Genomic DNA, 17,465 nt, shown 5'->3' on the forward strand with positions numbered 1-17,465 from the left:
TTAAATAGTACAAATAAAAGAATAACCGGAAATTAGGAAAATCGGTCAAGGACGGAAATGTAAATCAAATTACAACGAAAACATACCACTATATTTCTTTACAATGTTTCGTAGTTATTGCTAAGTAGTAAAGTAGTGGTAACGCGTTGCAAATAGCTTACGAACCAAGTCTGTTCAATGTATGGTGATTCCGAAGTCCGTACATTACTGATCGATATATCACAGAATCTCCTAATCGAAGAGTTCTCGTATAATACTTATTCATTCAAGTGAATATAAACGGCGAATAATATGCATAGCTTCTATTATTCTCAACAAAACCGACACGATCGTCGCAATTACAAACCTTATTATAAATATACATTTATTTACATCTTACATAAAAAAAAGTCTCTTACCCGCTAGACGTACTGTAAAGAAGGCATAAATAATACACTGTTGAAAAAGAAATTCGGAATTAAAATACCAACATGAAATCGAAAAAGTTTTTACAAACGATCATTTCTATAAAAAATCCTCGTTTAGTTTAATGAGCTCTCTTGAACTATGATTGCGTACAAAATCGATAAGAGCACTAGCCTGACTGAAAGAGTTCGATCATAATCGCGAAAATGATCACGGAGGCATTTTTATTTTGTGTGTTTCCAAGGGAAGAAATTTAGAAAAAATTGTTAGGTAGTATCGAAATATTTTGAAGAACAAAGAAGACGCGGCTTAACAGGACATTTTCTCAAGTATCTTTACACTTCCTCGAATCGATGTCCACCATTTTGAAACGAACACTTTCAGCCAAGGGTGGTGGTACGCGCAATGTCCGTATTCGAAGAGGTCGAAATCATTTGATAGACTAGGTGATTGCTTTCCAAAAATAAAGTTTCGGCAACTTTATGTTCCAGGTGCGGACCTAGACAATGGAATAAACAAAGGCCGCTCAGCAGGTGAGTTCCACGGCATGGTTTACGTTCCATATTAAAAAGTTTGGGCAAACTCCATGTTGTGGGTTGCAAACTTAGGCGATCGAAGAGGCAAATCAGCAGGTGGGTTCCGTGATATGATTCGCTTTCGATATTAATGTTTGGGCAAACTTCATGTTGCTGGTTCCAAACTTAGGCGATCGAAGAGGCGAAGGCCACTCGACGGGTATGTTCCACGACGTGGTTCATAGTTTGGGCAAACTTTGCGTTGCATGTTTCGAGTCCGGAAGACACAAACGCCGTTCAGAAGGTGGGTTCCATGGCATGGCTCATTTTCGGTGGCCTGCCGAATCCTCGGGTGCCATCGGGACCGGACGGCATCCTGGTCACATTTTGAGGTAGATGCGTCAGCGTGACACCGCTGTTGCTCCTGGGCCGACAGAAGGTGATCTGCTCGGAGCCAGAGGAACACTGGGACAATCTTCTGGGGGACATGTCGAAGCCGGAATCCCGGCTGCAGGCGGACAGCTTCCTCATGTACGATCCGTAATCCGCGGATCCGCGACGACTAGAGTGATAACAGGCAGTGCTGCACTCGGAACCGGAGCTCGAGCAGCAGGAGAAGCGTCGGTTCTCCTGGTGATAGTAACTTGGCGGGAAGACCGGGTGACAGTAACCGGTCTCCGAGCCAGAGGAACATGCTGAGTAACGTCTGCCGAAGCTTCCGATCTCCGAACCGGAACCGGACCCTGAACCGGAACAGGAAGACAGACGACGAAGAATGAAACCGCTTTCCGACCCAGACACGGAGCAGCCGGACAATCGACGAGACAGCCACGCATCCGGCGAAGGGGGTCCTGCAATCGAATTTATACTACCTTTCGACATGTTCTGACAATGAAACACATTTAGGAGCCAACGGTAGTCACGTGACTTTTGCAGAGTCAGTAACTGCTGTATAATTTCCGTTCACAGCCTTCAGACACTGACTTAAGATCCGTCTCGGTCTTGATCCGGCGGGACTTAACTCTGTGATTAAACTCGTCACATTATTTGCTCTGTATTATCGATATCATGAATTCTGACGCCAGAAACGTGCTCCAAGTCTTTGGCTTTATTTCGCAGAGAATCAAGGCAAAATATAGCTCAATTTGTAGCTGGAGATATTATCTAGCGCGCGCTACTTTCGTTTTCATCCAGAAAACTCATCCAATGGCATGAAAATGCTTGTACTCCACGGCACGCACATCGTCAATTTTTGGCCTACTTCTAACGCTTACATTACCAAATATCTGCATAATCTCGCCAGCTCATGACCAGCGCGCGCTAGATTGAACCTTCCTCTTTCGAACGAGCCCTTTACCAGCGACAAAATGTTCTCATATAAGGACGAAAAGTTGAGGCACGTAAAACCATTTTTCGCCTACTTTTGTCGGTAACGTAGTCACTCTACCTTATCGCGAATCTACGGAGTTCTCGAATAGCAGATCTTTTCGGTAATTGCACAGTTGACCTAGCACCATTCGTAGCTTTTTATTCGTCAATCTTTTTAACCCTTAATTGATGGAGTGGTTTACAATGTACTTGATATCTCCCTCCAAATAATATTTTAATATTTTTTTCAAAATGAATTAATTTAATTTTTGTAATAGATCCTTCGGCAAGGACGACAAACTCACTAGCCTAATCCAATAATTTCGTTTGAGATTACTATATAGAAAATGATTCTTAAGCTTCCTTTTGGTGAAGCAGCATTATTGAAAGTCCTATTTTTGGAAGAGTTAACGAGAGAGATTTATAAAAATGATTGAAACCTCGTGCCATAGTATTCTTCTTTGTGGTTATTACCGCAGGGACCAGAAATTGTTCTGTATAATTGGAATCTATGATGAGCATACCTTGATAGGGATGGCCCGGATAAGCGTGGTACATCGGGTAGCCGTGGACGGGTTTCTTGTGTCTGGCTTTCCCATCTTCGGCCTCCGACCCGCTGGCACAGCTCGAGGAGTTGTATGCTTCCTCCTTGGACAATCTCGTCAGGGCAGTTTTCTTCGTCGATTGTTGTTTCCTCTTCTTGTCGCTGGATTGTTGCAGCTCGAACACCTTGGCATTGCCCAAGGTCATTTGCAGAGCAAGACGAGCGGCCGCTGAATCCGTGAACTCGACCATGGCGCATTCTTCACTAGACGCCAGCTCTGGCCTCTTAGCGATTGCTTGTCGCACCTGTCGAATCGAACAGAAATTTTTCTTGTCGTTGTGAAAATTTCTCCCTCTCTCTCTCTCTCTGATATCCAGACAGAAATTGACTATAGCAAAAGTAGAGTAACTGCTCGATAAGTACTTATGCTAGGGGCTCTAGGGGCGTACTTTTAGGGAACGGTTACCTATCGAACGGAGTCACTGTCACAAGTTTTACCTTACAGGTTCATTCACGGAAGTTATGGACTACATGCAGGCAAACATATTACCTCCGCGGGCGCAGGGTGTCCGGGTCGAAGGACTCTGATAAGGGCGATCTCTCCGCAAGGTCGGAAAATTTCAGCCACGGATTCGACGGACAGTTTCTCGACCGGTAGCCTCGCGGCCAGGATCGTTCTCGACGGGGCGGTTTGATCGAACGGCGGCAGAGGATCGGTCCTCCTCAGTTTGGTCCCCTGCGGATTGACTTGCAGCTTCTTCGACTTGGCCAGAGCAGCGCCAACCACCCTCCAATCTCTGCTGAGATGTTTTACCCGTTTGAAGCTCGAGATCAGCTTCAAAGACACGTACCCCTCCTTGTTCCTCTTCACGTGCTTCAACAGAAACGCGTCCTTGACGATGTTCTCGTCGGAAAAGTAAAACTCCACCTGAGTACAGATTTTCTCGGCAAGTTCGTCGCTGGGCGGAACGAAATCGTCCGTCGACTCGTTCCCGGCTTCGACCGACTTGTTCTCCAGCTTTTGGGGCTCGTCGGGACTGACGACGTCCTCCGTCAGGTCCGTCCCCGAGTCCGGATCCGAGGGCTGTGGCTCTTTCGCGGGGTCGGTCATCTTGATCTCGTTGTCGGAGCTCACGCTGTCCGATAGATCGGCTTCCTCCCCTTTGGAGCCTCTGCGATCAAAGGTGAGGCTGAGGTCGCTGTCGACCGAGGAGATGCTGTCCCTAGTGTCGGATTTTTTCATCGGCGGCGGGGAGAAGATCAGGCTGCCCACTTTATCCCTGGACTCCTGAACGTCCACGTCCTCCATGTCGACGCGCCGCGAGCCTCGCAGATGGGAATCTGAACGTCCGGAGGATCCCTGCGTCCCTCCAGTTGATCCTCATTCGAGATGCTCGGTGTCCCGACGGAAACACTTTTCCAACAGTCTCGGTTCAATCCGACGATTAAACGGTCATCCTAATCGACGCGGTCGGTCGGCGACCGGTTCGGATGGTCCAAGATTTCGGGCGATCGGAGTGCTTTTGGCACCCAAGAGGAATAGAGGATGGATGATCGGAGTCCGTTTGCTCCCGACACCGGAGAAGAAGAGAAGATCGAGCGACGTCGAGCGGTGTCCTCTTGTCACCAGGTGCGGCACGTTTGGTGGCGCCAAATCGAATCTGCGGAGACAGGCCAGTAGGTCTATTAAACGATTCGATGGCACGCTACCGATCCTCGGAGGGGGGAACCCGTAGAGGACGAATGAATCCTAGCTCGGAGAGGGGGGCTCGGAGGGGGCTCGTTGTCGAAGGGGTAGAGGCGATTGCCTTTAGGGAGAGAAAAATGAAAAAGGCGAGGAGAGCAAAAGAGCGCCGATGATATTCCCGCCTCCGGTTGGGAATGCTCGTTCGCCTCGGAAGGGGAGGAAAGTGGGGGATTCGTTGCGCGATTCGTGACAGTTCGGGGAACAGTGGCCTTCCCGGACACGCGTCCACCTCTTTAAATACTTTCGCCCGTGGGTTGCGCATGCGTGGTCACTTGTCCCGCGACAAACCTACCCTGAGGTCGTGACCTTCCTAAATACCGGTCAAGAGTGAGGACACGAGAGGCATGCGAGCCGGGAAGGCTGCTGTCCGACGGAGGGTACTCGCCGCGGTGGACGCTGGGAAGGGTTGCCTCTCGCTTATCCGGCAAACGTGTTATAAAACTCATTATATCGGAGATCGTGGCGTTAAAAGATGGTCCCACGCTGCTGGAAGAGACCTCCTCCGTTGCGAGTCCGCTAAGTAATTCGCGTCGACTGCCGTGAAGAGAAGAAGAAAAAAAAAAGATTATTGTCTGCTGATTCAGGGTCGCTTGTTCCTTGTACGCAACGCGTAATCGTTGGCATTTAACTTCGCACCGCGTGGAAATGTAACAAGGACAATGGTCTCTGCGATATGTTTTCGCAGAGGTTTGCTCGTTTAAACTTTTGTTTGCAGATTGTACAAGAGAGATCTTTCTCTCTCTCTCTCCGGTCGGCTGGAAGAATTTCAGGGAAACGATCACAATTAATTAGGTTGCTTGTTCAGGGTACGGACGCTAGAAGAACGAGACCGGACTCCTCCCCGACTCTTTCAGCCTAGTCCGCGTCTGTCACGGAAGTTGGGCCGGCGAGACGGCTTCTACAGGAAGGAAGGATTTCTTCACGGTGGAGGCAAATCTCGACAACCTCGAAGAGCCCCGGCGGGCTTATTCGCAAACGCTTCGTATTGCATCCGGACGCTGCCAGCATAATAAGATATAGGTCAAGTGCGGCTGGTACCATGTATGGCCATACCTGTAGTGGGGAAGGACGAAGATATGCGCAGGTTATCGTTGTCGAATCGAAAGGGTTCACTCTTTGTCTTCGTCGCCCCGGCTTCTCGTCTCTTCGTCTATTCGGCGGACCACCTGTCTGCCCCGTGTAATTCCCGGTTGACCTCTAACTGAAAACTAATCAACCATTTCGATTTCAAGTTTGTACGGTGTCAGTTGAACACCATAATTAACGCTAGGTTTACGGAGCACTAAAACCGACTATTTTACATTACTTTGTAAAAATAACGACAACGTGCTGCCCAAATTTTTAGCCATTTTCTCTTTAATAACGTGTACCCAAAGAAATAAATTTTGTTAACCCATTTGCATCATAAGGAAATATGAAAAGAAACTTTTTTTTTATTACATTTAAGTACAAAAATGGCTACAAGTAATACGAACGAATTGACGAATTCCCTTTTTTTTTGTAAATGCATAAAATTCGCAGCCTGTTATCTTTAGCAGAAAGCAGAAAATTAGCCAATTTATTTGTAAAAAAATGTCTGTTAACTTGTTACTCTATCAGCTCTCGTAAAAGGTGATTTTCTTTTCGCATTAGATACGATTTTTTGGAAGCCGCGTTTCACGGACGCGAACGGCGTTGTTCGCAGGGAATGGGAAAAATTAGGGGAATCGATAGTAAAGCGGAAATACAATTGGATTAATATTTACGTAAAAGCGTTCGACGGATCGTCGCATAACCCTCTTAGCCATGTGTACGGCTTCGTAGATTGCGTAAGCAGCTATTCGGTATGTTTCGCAGTAGGTGTACAGTGCCGATAAAAAAAAGTGCCTTTTATTTACCGCATGACAATTATCAGACACTTACCACGTAACAGTAACCAGAGATAAGTATAATGTTCTAAATCCAGTGTCATTCAAATTGATTCCATGAACGGCTGTATTTAGCGCGGTGCGTGCGTATACGCGTGAAGCATTCAGCTTCCCCGAGGCGATATTTCAAAAGAGAACACTTTTAAAAAGCTACGTAGGAACATATAAGTATGCAAAGACCCGCCGTGCCATAGTCATATTCGTAACAAGATCTGCTACGATAGAAACGGTAGAAAATGCGTTCACCGTAGATCTAATGCCACATCAGCGACAATTAACCCATTTGCATCATTAGCGTATATATACGCTCAATTTTTCTGGTCACCGTCACCGGAGCGTATATATACGGTCAATTAATTTTTTCTTATAATGCTGATATATGAAGTTCTTTTACTTGTAGACATTTTTGTACTTAACTCTTTCCACTCGAAGCTATTTGAACTCCAAAACTATTTTTTGTCATGTTATACATACAAAAATGGCACAATTTACTCGTACAATAACGCAACGTTTAGTAATTTATTAAATACAAACAAATTTAATAATGTAAAAAATGTTTTGAATAATGATACAGCAATTTTTAGTGGTGCCTTACAGGCACCATTCGAGTGCTAAGGGTTAAATATAATAAAAAAGTTTGGTGATGAAGGCCTTCCTTTCATATTTCCTTATGATGCAAATGGGTTAATCTTGTGCCGTAAAGTCGGAACCGTTCGGATTTGTAATTCGTAGAGATGAACGGGACGAGACAATGAACCAGATTTACCAGGTATTAAATAACTTTCAACAATAGATAGGGGCAAATCAATATCGGCCATTCTGATCGCTGCCTGGGGCATCCGTCAAACGTTTCATCGCCCGAAGCGAATACTGGCAATAAACGTTATGAATAGCGACCGGCGCACACGTTGCTTTTCTATGCATGTATTGTCGAACGATCTAACTCGTAAGCGTGGCTGACACCTCTTTAACTTTCAACTAGAGCCCTGGCTTCGGTCCGCTGTTCAACTTGCTCGAGCCGAAGTAGCCATTTTTCGACTGCGAGGAAACGAAATTCCGTGGGAAATGTTCCAACAAATGTTAGTTCAAATTACAAATTTTTAGTTACAGATTATAGTTCAAGCATATATTACAATCGTAGAAGATTTATATAAATTCCGGCTTCTCACTTTTATTTTGCTGCGTTTAATTATCTATTATTTAATTAACCGCATTTTAAGCAGGGAATTTTATTTGTTGATTTCATTTGTGATAAAACGATTTTCAAAACATTGAAATCAATTAATTTGGAACATTACGTACATTTTTATTATAGCATTTTCTGTTCTATTTAGGTGAAAAAGAGAATGTGGACTAGGACTGTGTGACTAGGGGTCACTGGTGACCCGTAGCGGTGAAGATAAGCTCGAATGATCGGTCAATATGTGACCGTCAATTTCATTCCGATATAAGAAAACACTTCTTCTTCTTCTTCATCCGAAATAGGGCGAAATCCGTTCCCGATCCGTCGTCTTATATCGAAAGAGAACGAAATATGGGTCACAAATGACTCCGGCATAGGCCTAGATCTCGCAAAAGGGTTAATCAGCTGCGAAAAGGATCCAAAAAAATCGCATTTGCATAGTTCGCTACTGTTTCATCAGCTGTTTTTTGCCTGAAACTTCAAGTATACGCGCGTGCCGCTGTCGATCGACGCAGAAAATTGAAAAAGAACCTTCTCCCATAAAATCTGGATCGCTAATTAGACAGCAGAAGAAGCCTGTGAAATCGCTATAAAATACACATGTGACGACAGTGAATGCGTCCGAGTGATTCGATTCAGCGCAAGAGAAATGTTCATACATTTTTAATCGAGGATTCCCAAAGACCTCTGAGGAAGAAACGTTAGGAGCAACTTCTTATCTCCGTTATGGTCGTCCTTGTTAATCTCCGCAAATAACAAACGAACAAGCACGATTCTCACCGACGCGACGCGCGGCGGTTCTTAATTTGAATTCTCGAAGGAAACTCGCCGGTCACGCGACCTCGCTCTTCACCGTCACGTGTCATTCACTGTCCGACCTTTGTCGATATTTATTGATGTCGAAACCTAATCGAGACGCGGCAGCGTTCTTCGAATCCGCGAGCCACCGGTGTCATTTCGGCCGGTAATCGAGTTTAGCGTTTAGGCTGAAGCCTGGTCGATGAACAGTGGTTCGATTGTTCGTAATTGAAACGATGAGAATTGCGAGGGAGAAAGAGAGAGAGATAGAGGCTTATGGGAGACGGTCAGGGTGCCCGACAGTCATCCGATGATCGCGAGGGCGAATCGGTGATTCCCCGAGGCGATTTTCTCGGTGCTCCGAGCGGCGCGGCGGCATCGTCTTGTTCTGCTCGCTGGAGACAGGAGCAGAACTCGAACTGGGTCAGGGCAGCGCGCCAAATGGTCGGATCAATTTTATTTTAAATTTATCAAGTCCGCTTTGGCTCCACGGACACGCGTGATCAGTTCAGATTTCCAGCGGCACCGTTGCTCAAAGAGCTGCCTTGTGTCTCGTGTGCTCGCAACACGGAAACCGGACGACCGCCGGGTATATTTCATTCACTTTCGCTTTTTATTTTGCAGAATACCTGCCCGACGGATCTGTGGGAAACTTTTCTAGCCGCTGTCGATCATAAAAGCTGTCGAGGATCACGAACCAGAGGTCTAATGTGTTTTTCAATTAATTATGGAACAACCGAGATTTCGTGACCATTGTCTTCTACGTGCCAAGACAACTGTTCTTTTATTCTACACGCTTTTTTTTTTTTTTTTGAAAGTAGAGAGGGTTCTCTGGAACGTTTATTCTGCTCCGAAAAAGTTCAACTTGCGACAAGCAGGTTTTCCTGGAAACGTTATAAAATTATCAAATTGAAACCTAAATGAGATTATATGAAAATCATGATGTGCTTTCTCTTCTATATTTATCCTGCTTTTCGACTGTTTAAATGATAAACGATATTCTTACATTTTACTTTTACATTTTATCTTAATTAAAAAGCGAGTGGATGGTTTCAAGAGAGAATGGTCAAATTGAAATGGAATTGGTGCTCCGCAACTCGGTAGAATCGTTTACAGATTTTCGATCTCGACGGCGAAAATGGGGAAAGATTAACTAGATTTAATTGCGCATCGTCGACCGCAATTACACTTCTTTAATGAACCTCCAATCCAAGGAAGCGCGTCGTTTTAATTTTCTTCTGTCGAGCTTGTAACGGACGGCCTTCCGCTGTCCTTCCTCCTCAACCGGAGAAGCATTCAGGTCTCCGGATAAATCTTCAATACAATCGAATCCTTTTTTTTTCTCTCTCTCTTCCCCCATTGTTCGGTCTATTATAATTACTCGTAAGCGATGGATCGTGGTATTAAGGTCGTGCATCTTTTGCTGCGATCACCTGTTTGATATAGTAAAATAATTGCATAAAATCTACTGATATTTTTCTTCTATTCGCGATCATGCTCAATTCTTCAGAATTGTACTATAAAGGTCTAAATTTACGCTAAATTTACATAAGAACTGCCGAACGTTAAAAGTTCTTAGCTTGTACCGTCTCGTATAAGTCTATTGAAATTAATTATTTAATAATGCGCTACAAAAGCGATGGTCGATTTTTGACAGTTATAAATTTGGAAGAATTATGCAGACCCTGCCGTTTAAATTATGTAATATTAGGTATATTTGATTGCGTGTCGAGAACTTGTGTGCACGCGTGCTTTCAGGAAACGATTATGTCTTGTTACCGATCATACATATTAAATAGAGGAAACGTTGTCACACGTGGAATAACTAACAGTGGAGAACCACTGGATATGTGTGAGTCAGTCAGAGTAAGGTCCAGTATAAGGCCCTGGGGTGATTCGCCTAGACGGCCATGACCATATTACAGGCCAGAGGCCTCCAATACCATCCAGCGAGTTCGCTTCCAGTAACAATTGGCGAAATCATTGCTGGCAAGTTAACACGCATGTTTACAACGCTAGGACTCGTGCCGCAACAAAATCATTTTCTTGGATACAGGACAAAACGAAGTACACAATATTAGAATTTTAAATACACTTTTACGTTCTCGATTTTACCTTGAAAATCGAGAGTCTAAACATGGAAAAATGAACTTTTTCCTTGAAATTTTATCTGTGAAATAGACCTGGTTCTAAAAAGAAGTATTTCAAATTAAATTCGAAACTAATAAAATGATAACTTTATCGTCCTTCTCATCCACCCATTTCAATTTTATATACGCTATATCACAATTTGAACAAAATCATGCAAAATCACATTCACTCGAAATCAATTCATTCATTCATCTAACCGAATGTAATGTCTCGTAGAGCGAGAGGATACTACTGAAAGTATAATTTTAAAATACACATGGTTCCAGAAATATAAGAATTATATTTACAAAACTTTACAAAATATAGAAAAGTTATGGTATTCATCAACCAATTCAATCGATATTTCCGTGGAGTCTTAAGTTTTCATGTCATACGTATGTACTCGAATACGCAGGTGCGTACAATTGATTCACGTTTATGAAAACAGAATTTACAAAAGAAATTTACCGTCAACGATACTGTGGACAATGCTGTTTTATTATTGACCTTGAAATATCCGCGTGACCTGCAACACAACAGAAAAGTGATTGTATTTTCCTTAATGTTATTTTCAATGCGAGATATATTAGTAATATTACCTAATTGTAATTCTATATATAAAGCTAACATTATGACATGTATAGGAACATCGCAGTCCGGACCTTTAGACATCCACACCTGAAAAGAATTACACAATGTTTAATAAGAACGATTGCGGTAATAACAATACAAGCTTGGGCAGGTTTTATTAAACAGTCAATCATTTCAACGAATTTGTTATTTTTATTTTCAGACATATTATTTGAATAATACCCAAGCCTGTGATAAAGTAAAACGAAGCTCTTCAATGTTAATAATTACTTGTTTTAAGGTTTCTCCAGATTTATCAAGTTCACCGCGAATCGCATAAGCTACTGCTAAATTGTATCTAAGTACAGCGATACCGGTAGGAACAGTTGTCGGGTACCACGCTATAAAAAGTAATTAACCATCATTCTACGTGTAAATAGCGATAATCGAATTCGTAAGAAGAATAAAGAAAATGGAAGTTTGTTCTTACTCTTTAGAGGTTTCGTGACAACCTCGTCGCCTTTATCTTTATCTTGTGTGTCAGGTATAGGTACAAAAGTATTTAAATCTTGAATATTCTCTGGTTTAAGATATTCTATTGCTTCGCTGATCTTGTCCATAAATATCAAACTTTCCGCGGCATAAAGATTTCCTAACATTTTGTATGCCCCCGGCAATTTATTGATACTTAGTAGCGACTTTGCATGTTCAAGAGCGACTACATAATCGCCTAAACATAAGCACACGTAAGCACTCGCTGCTAGAACATTAATCTTTAAATTTAACGCTTCGGCAGTCGACACTTGTGACGTCGGAGCTGAGTGTGAAGCACCTGAACATGTTTTTATTATTCATTAACTCAATAAATAACAGTAAACATAATCTGTATCTTTGTTTTCAAATGTATATAAAATGTTTCAATACCTAAATTAGTACCTGCTGTTAACGATAGAGGTACTGACTGTGAACCAGTGATTGTTGTAATTGGGACATTGAGTTCGTTGAGTTCGCTGATATTCGGTAACAAAAACAATGCATTCTTTAAACAAAGAGATGCGAATTCTAACGTTAATTGTGGCATTGCGGAAGGGAAACTTTCAGAGTGATATTTCGTATCTTTAGAGAGAGATGATGCTAAAATAATTTTTCTATGAATTCCAGATCCTACAACTTTCTGCACTAAATCTTTCCTCCGTTTGGGGATATTGAAATCAACTTCGTTCGTCTGAAAATTGAACGGGAGTTATAGTTCATTTGAAAAAATACACTGATATGATTACATGTCCTTACCGGTTTGTGACAATAAATACAACACTCTGCAACTCTTAACCATAGTTTAGGATTATTGTGAAGCTTCTGGGCAGCTTCCATAAAACAATCAAAAGCAGCCAACGCTTGATTCGCGTGTAACAACGATACACCTAAACTGTACATCAATTGATAGTGTTTATTTCCACCAAGCGTATACAGGGGTTGAGAAGATAAGGGATCTAAATACAAATAGTTTGGTTGTATAAATTGCTTCCAACATCTGAACTCATAAATGAAACTCATAAAAGGTGGAAATCATAATTACCACTGTCCTTTGATTGTACACTTTCTAATGCAGATTTGTTCTCACGGAGAGCTTTCCTTAAATAGAAACAAGCTAAATTTGGTTTACCCATTGCAAAATGTATACAGGCCATATTGTTGTAATATAGAACAGCAGAGGACTCTCCAGTAGTTCTGAAAGCAATGATAATATTTATCGACATGTACTATTGTTAATATTACTACAAGATATACACAGTGTGTGAACACATAAATTCGACATACTTAAAATCCATATTTTCAGATGTTACAGAGTTCAGTAATTTGATGGCTTTTTTATAATTTCCCCTTAAGTATTCGAGATTTGCTTTCAAGAATAGCGTTGATACATTCTAAAAACGAAATGGATTTTTTAGAAGTATGGAAAAATGTATACATATAATAGATTAAAAAAATAGTGTTCTATTATCTTACTACAGGTGTACCCAGGGAAACTATAGCCTTCCATTCTCTTTTACATAATTTCAGCTGATGCATCATAAGATATATTCTAGCTTTACATTTTAATAACTTTAACTTGAATGCGTCTGTAGCTGTATCAGTTTCTTTTTTCTGTTCCTTCTGATCCGTCACAGATTTCATAATGCCCTCCTTGTCCACAGACGCGAGTTTAGAATTGTCTGTGGATATCAGTTGACTTTCTATGTAAGTTATCAAAGAAAGTGCAGCGTCTAGCTGATCAGTTACTATATGTAATTCTATTAGTAGCAGACAAACTTTATGAGCCAGTGATTCTTCTGGAAGAAAAATGTAATGCATGTACATATTAAATTCAATGCAACGATCTTTTCCCAAAAAAGTAATTTCACTTAATTCTAAGTATAATTATTTTATATGTACCCATGGGTTCTATAAAAGTAAATAATCTATTCATAATTTGTAGTGCAGCGCTGTATTGCTTTGTATGATATAGCAAAACAGCTTGATTGTATCTCATAACACACTTTTGAATATCGTCTATGGTAGTTTCAGTCGAATCAGTCATTGATATTTGTCCACATATCGCATTCAAACTTTTTCTCAACAACTCGGTCTTCTTCAAGTCACTTTTATAACATTCTACCACGACTTTGTTGTGCATCACTTTTAAATCTTTAGGTCTGAGTGTTTCTAATTTATTTAAGTATGACAAACAACTGCTGTACGCGCCTTTCTGAAATTCGGTGAGCGCATTCTGTGCTAACTCGAAATTCTGCGCTAGCTCCATTAGGCTACCCGGTAAGTTGTCCTTATTTTGTGCTTCGTTCGTGTCACTCATTTTCATTGATTAGAAAATAATATTAATCATAATAATTGTCATAAAATCTTATAAATTCCTTGTAATGTTTGTTTGAATATTTTCATTAATTTGTACAATTGACATTTGTATAGGTTAAACTTGCAACGATTTGCTGTACAATTAAAATCGTTTATAACCAAATACATAACATTGTATAGGTAGTACCATTTAAAATAGTTCAATACGCATTTCTAATAAATCAAGCGATTTGACAAAGGTTAGATCAAATTTTCAAATTTGTCTTTGACTCTTTCGTACTAGTACAGCAGTACAGCCTGGTACAGCCAAGTCAGTGAAGTCAGCCAAGTACAGCTGACTATAGCAGAGAGGATATGAGAGAGCTCACGCCCGGGGTTTCGGTGTTCCCGGTACAGTGCTGCCACCTAGTCTAATTTTTAGCCTGGATCACACCCTACATCCGAAACGAGGTATAGGAGTAGACCAATCACACCGACGAGATATTTAGAAATTCCTCTCTGTCTATACCTCGTCTGTGACTGAACTGGCCTATTCCTACATCTTGTCTGTGATATTAGTTCCACATTATTAGTTCCGACCGATACGGTAGGATGTGACACAGAAATGGTAATTTGTAAATGGTATATTGGGTGAGAACTCTCATCTCTCTGATATCTATATTCTATGGAACTCTCGCACGCATGCGCAACTGGAAGTACCTCTCAAATAACGCTGAACTTTCACCTCTAGTCGAGTACGTTGTATCACAGCACTCTTGCTTCCTCTGTAATGTAAGGTTAGAAAAGATATGATAAAAGCTACATCTAATGAAAATCACAATGGATTTTAGTAGGTTTTTATTAAAGGACAAATACCTTTTAAGTATATGTGCAATAAGCACATTTCTTCTATCTATCGTATCAGGTGAAAGCGAACCTCGGTACGATGACAAATATCAAATATTATTAACATCAACTGTAAGTATTATATCTTATACTCTTATATTACATTTTCTTTGTTCTATAGTAATGCCGTTTGTAACAAATTTTAGAAACCCGATGATGCGATGGTATCGCAAGCCAAGGATAACCTTGGCTTTTTACATGCATTTTTAGCTTCTTTGTCAGTGATTATCGTTTCTGAACTAGGGGACAAAACTTTTTTCATTGCCGCAATTATGGCAATGAAACATCCACGAATGATTGTCTTTGTAGGTGCAATTTGTGCTTTAGCTCTTATGACTGTTCTTTCAGGTATTTTTATTTCAAAATTGTTTACTATATGGAAAAATTATTTCGAGAAATATTTTGTAGCATAGAAAAATGAATTATATGAAGACATATATTTGGAGTACTTCTGACTTGTATTTGAAATTTACAGAAAATTTTAAATGTTAGTTGCACGAACATAATAACAAATAATGTACCCAATGATGTATTTATAATATTTATATTATTATTAGGCATCTTTTTCTTTGACATATAAATGATCGTTTTGATTTTGAAATTAAAATTTAAAATAGAAATTATTAAAGAAGTATAAATACAATATGAATGGTAACTCCTAGAACGTACAATGCTATCAAAAATAATAACATTAAGCAGAACAAAAATATCTGTTTTCATTAAGAAAAGAGAAAAGTTCATTCATTTGAAACTAATGTATCATATCTTTCTCGATTAAAAATTACTTGTAGTTTGTGGTTTATGTGCTGTAATATTATGCATAAAATGATCAATGCTGATCTCAGTAATTTTTTCAATGAAAGAAATCATGAAAGTGATTGTAAGAGTAACATTTGTATTTATTTTCCAGTAATTTTTGGATATGCTGTAACTATAATTCCTCGAGCTTATACGTATTATATTTCTACAGCACTTTTTGCTATATTTGGTTTAAAAATGCTACGAGATGGTTATTATATGTCAGCAGTAGAGGGAAAGGAAGAATTAGAAGAAGTACAATCTGATTTGCAAAAGCGAGAGGACGAGGTATTACAGTAAAAAATAGTTTCATGGCACTTGAGAATTTTGAAAACCTTTTTTTGATATAGATCTTTTTTCAGTATGAAAGAGAAACAGTAAGCACATTAGTGCAGGATCCAGAAACTGGTGTCATTAGAAAAACTGCAAAAGTTAATGCACTAATGCTGCTTTTTAGGATATTTTTTCAATCATTTACACTAACGTTTTTAGCAGAATGGGGAGATCGTTCTCAACTTACAACTATTATCCTTGCAGCAAGAGAGGTAATAAATAACTAACTGATTTCTTTTAAACATTTAACTGGTATTGTTTAGTATCAAGATACTAGCAAAGACATGATTTCAGAATGTTTATGGAGTAATAATAGGCGGAATATTAGGACATGTATTCTGTACAGGACTAGCAGTATTAGGGGGTAGAATGATAGCTCAAAAAATTTCAATACGGACAGGTAAAATGATATATTTTTATGTGCTGTATTAATGCTTTACTAAACTATAGTTTTACTAGACTGCGGCTCTTTACGCGAAATAAAAATTTTGAGTGTTTGAGTGTTTGTGTGTTTTGATATATATATATATATATATATATATATATATATATATATATATATATATATATGATTATATTAATATAAAAATTGAAAATTTCTTCTATCATTTCTAGTTACCATAATTGGAGGATTAGTGTTCCTATTATTTGCCTTAACAGCACTGTTCATCAGCCCCACAGAGAATGTGTAAAGACATATTTACGGTATTTAGTGTGTGCATATGTAAAAGAATTGCAATATAATGTAAGAATTTTTATATGTTATATAGCAAACTTTTGTATTGTACAAAATTTAATTTATCTACTCGAACTAACTTTAAGATTGTATTTGAGATATATTATCAGTTTTTAAAATATCTGGTACAAACATTTATGCTTTGATTAAATGTTTATATAAAGAGATTATACTTCTACAAGATGGTAAGAATGTAATATACTTGGAGGTAATAGTATGTCCATTTGGAAACGCATAAAACTTCTTTTCCAGGTTCAGACTTGCTAGGTTCCGTAAATCCAAACTAATAAAATAATTCAGCTCTTATAGCACTGACTGAAATATTATTTTTTTACTATCATTACACCATTTGTTGACCACTAAACGAAAATCTATATTCTATTGTTATACTTGTAAGTGGATTACCTAACTGATGTATCTATCAGAAGGGCTTGTCTATGTTATGTTTACCTTCAAGTATACTGTAACAATGTTTGAGGAAATACTTATTTCCACAAATAAATAGAGATTAGTTTTGATAAAAAATTATTTTAGACTATTTCAATTCTTAATAGTAGTTTACACTGAAAGCTTGTTTTCGTACAAATTTCACACATACCACTTTTCCATAGTATTCAAATTAGTTTTAGTTGTAATTACTATAAATAATTATTACAGATAATGTAATTTAAATGTTTAGAAAGTACTTACATATTC

The 17,465-nt window shown here is 39.6% G+C and overlaps 3 protein-coding genes across 3 annotated transcripts; 1 reads left to right on the forward strand and 2 right to left on the reverse strand.

Annotated features, from left to right (window-relative positions):
* Positions 1 to 69: 69 nt before the first annotated feature.
* On the reverse strand, positions 70 to 4,800 carry Achl (La ribonucleoprotein translational regulator Achilles). The gene is made up of 3 exons (XM_076789817.1): positions 3,383 to 4,800; positions 2,813 to 3,137; positions 70 to 1,771 (listed from the first exon to the last, which is right to left on the reverse strand). The coding sequence occupies exons 1-3, from the start codon at positions 4,139 to 4,141 to the stop codon at positions 1,218 to 1,220; spliced, it is 1,638 nt and encodes a 545-aa protein (XP_076645932.1). The 5' UTR covers positions 4,142 to 4,800; the 3' UTR covers positions 70 to 1,217.
* A 6,078-nt stretch (positions 4,801 to 10,878) lies between these two features.
* Positions 10,879 to 14,318, reverse strand: Not10 (CCR4-NOT transcription complex subunit 10). The gene is made up of 10 exons (XM_076789818.1): positions 13,601 to 14,318; positions 13,175 to 13,497; positions 12,986 to 13,092; positions 12,744 to 12,895; positions 12,458 to 12,657; positions 12,092 to 12,392; positions 11,658 to 11,999; positions 11,459 to 11,568; positions 11,197 to 11,275; positions 10,879 to 11,123 (listed from the first exon to the last, which is right to left on the reverse strand). Exons 1-10 carry the CDS (start codon positions 14,022 to 14,024, stop codon positions 11,068 to 11,070), a joined length of 2,094 nt encoding a protein of 697 aa, XP_076645933.1. The 5' UTR covers positions 14,025 to 14,318; the 3' UTR covers positions 10,879 to 11,067.
* Positions 14,319 to 14,727: 409 nt separating this feature from the next.
* Positions 14,728 to 16,798, forward strand: LOC143355202 (putative divalent cation/proton antiporter TMEM165). The gene is made up of 6 exons (XM_076789824.1): positions 14,728 to 14,974; positions 15,049 to 15,250; positions 15,813 to 15,988; positions 16,063 to 16,245; positions 16,328 to 16,433; positions 16,649 to 16,798. The coding sequence occupies exons 1-6, from the start codon at positions 14,825 to 14,827 to the stop codon at positions 16,723 to 16,725; spliced, it is 894 nt and encodes a 297-aa protein (XP_076645939.1). The 5' UTR covers positions 14,728 to 14,824; the 3' UTR covers positions 16,726 to 16,798.
* The last annotated feature ends 667 nt before the right edge of the window (positions 16,799 to 17,465 follow it).

Source organism: Halictus rubicundus, chromosome 6, assembly GCF_050948215.1.
Source record: "Halictus rubicundus isolate RS-2024b chromosome 6, iyHalRubi1_principal, whole genome shotgun sequence".
NCBI lineage: Eukaryota > Metazoa > Arthropoda > Insecta > Hymenoptera > Halictidae > Halictus > Halictus rubicundus.

Coding starts and splice junctions, on each gene's coding strand:
- Not10 (XM_076789818.1), bottom strand. CDS start 14,024: ATGAAAATGAGTGACACGAACGAAGCACAAAATAAGGACAACTTACCG. Junction 12,896..12,985: donor TCTGAAAATATGGATTTTAA/GTATGTCGAATT, acceptor CATTGCTTTCAG/AACTACTGGAGAGTCCTCTG. Junction 12,658..12,743: donor TGTACAATCAAAGGACAGTG/GTAATTATGATT, acceptor ATTTGTATTTAG/ATCCCTTATCTTCTCAACCC.
- Achl (XM_076789817.1), bottom strand. CDS start 4,141: ATGGAGGACGTGGACGTTCAGGAGTCCAGGGATAAAGTGGGCAGCCTG. Junction 3,138..3,382: donor GACACCCTGCGCCCGCGGAG/GTAATATGTTTG, acceptor TCGATTCGACAG/GTGCGACAAGCAATCGCTAA. Junction 1,772..2,812: donor TCCGGGCCATCCCTATCAAG/GTATGCTCATCA, acceptor ATTCGATTGCAG/GACCCCCTTCGCCGGATGCG.
- LOC143355202 (XM_076789824.1), top strand. CDS start 14,825: ATGAAAATCACAATGGATTTTAGTAGGTTTTTATTAAAGGACAAATAC. Junction 15,251..15,812: donor TCTTATGACTGTTCTTTCAG/GTATTTTTATTT, acceptor TTTATTTTCCAG/TAATTTTTGGATATGCTGTA. Junction 16,246..16,327: donor TTATCCTTGCAGCAAGAGAG/GTAATAAATAAC, acceptor ACATGATTTCAG/AATGTTTATGGAGTAATAAT.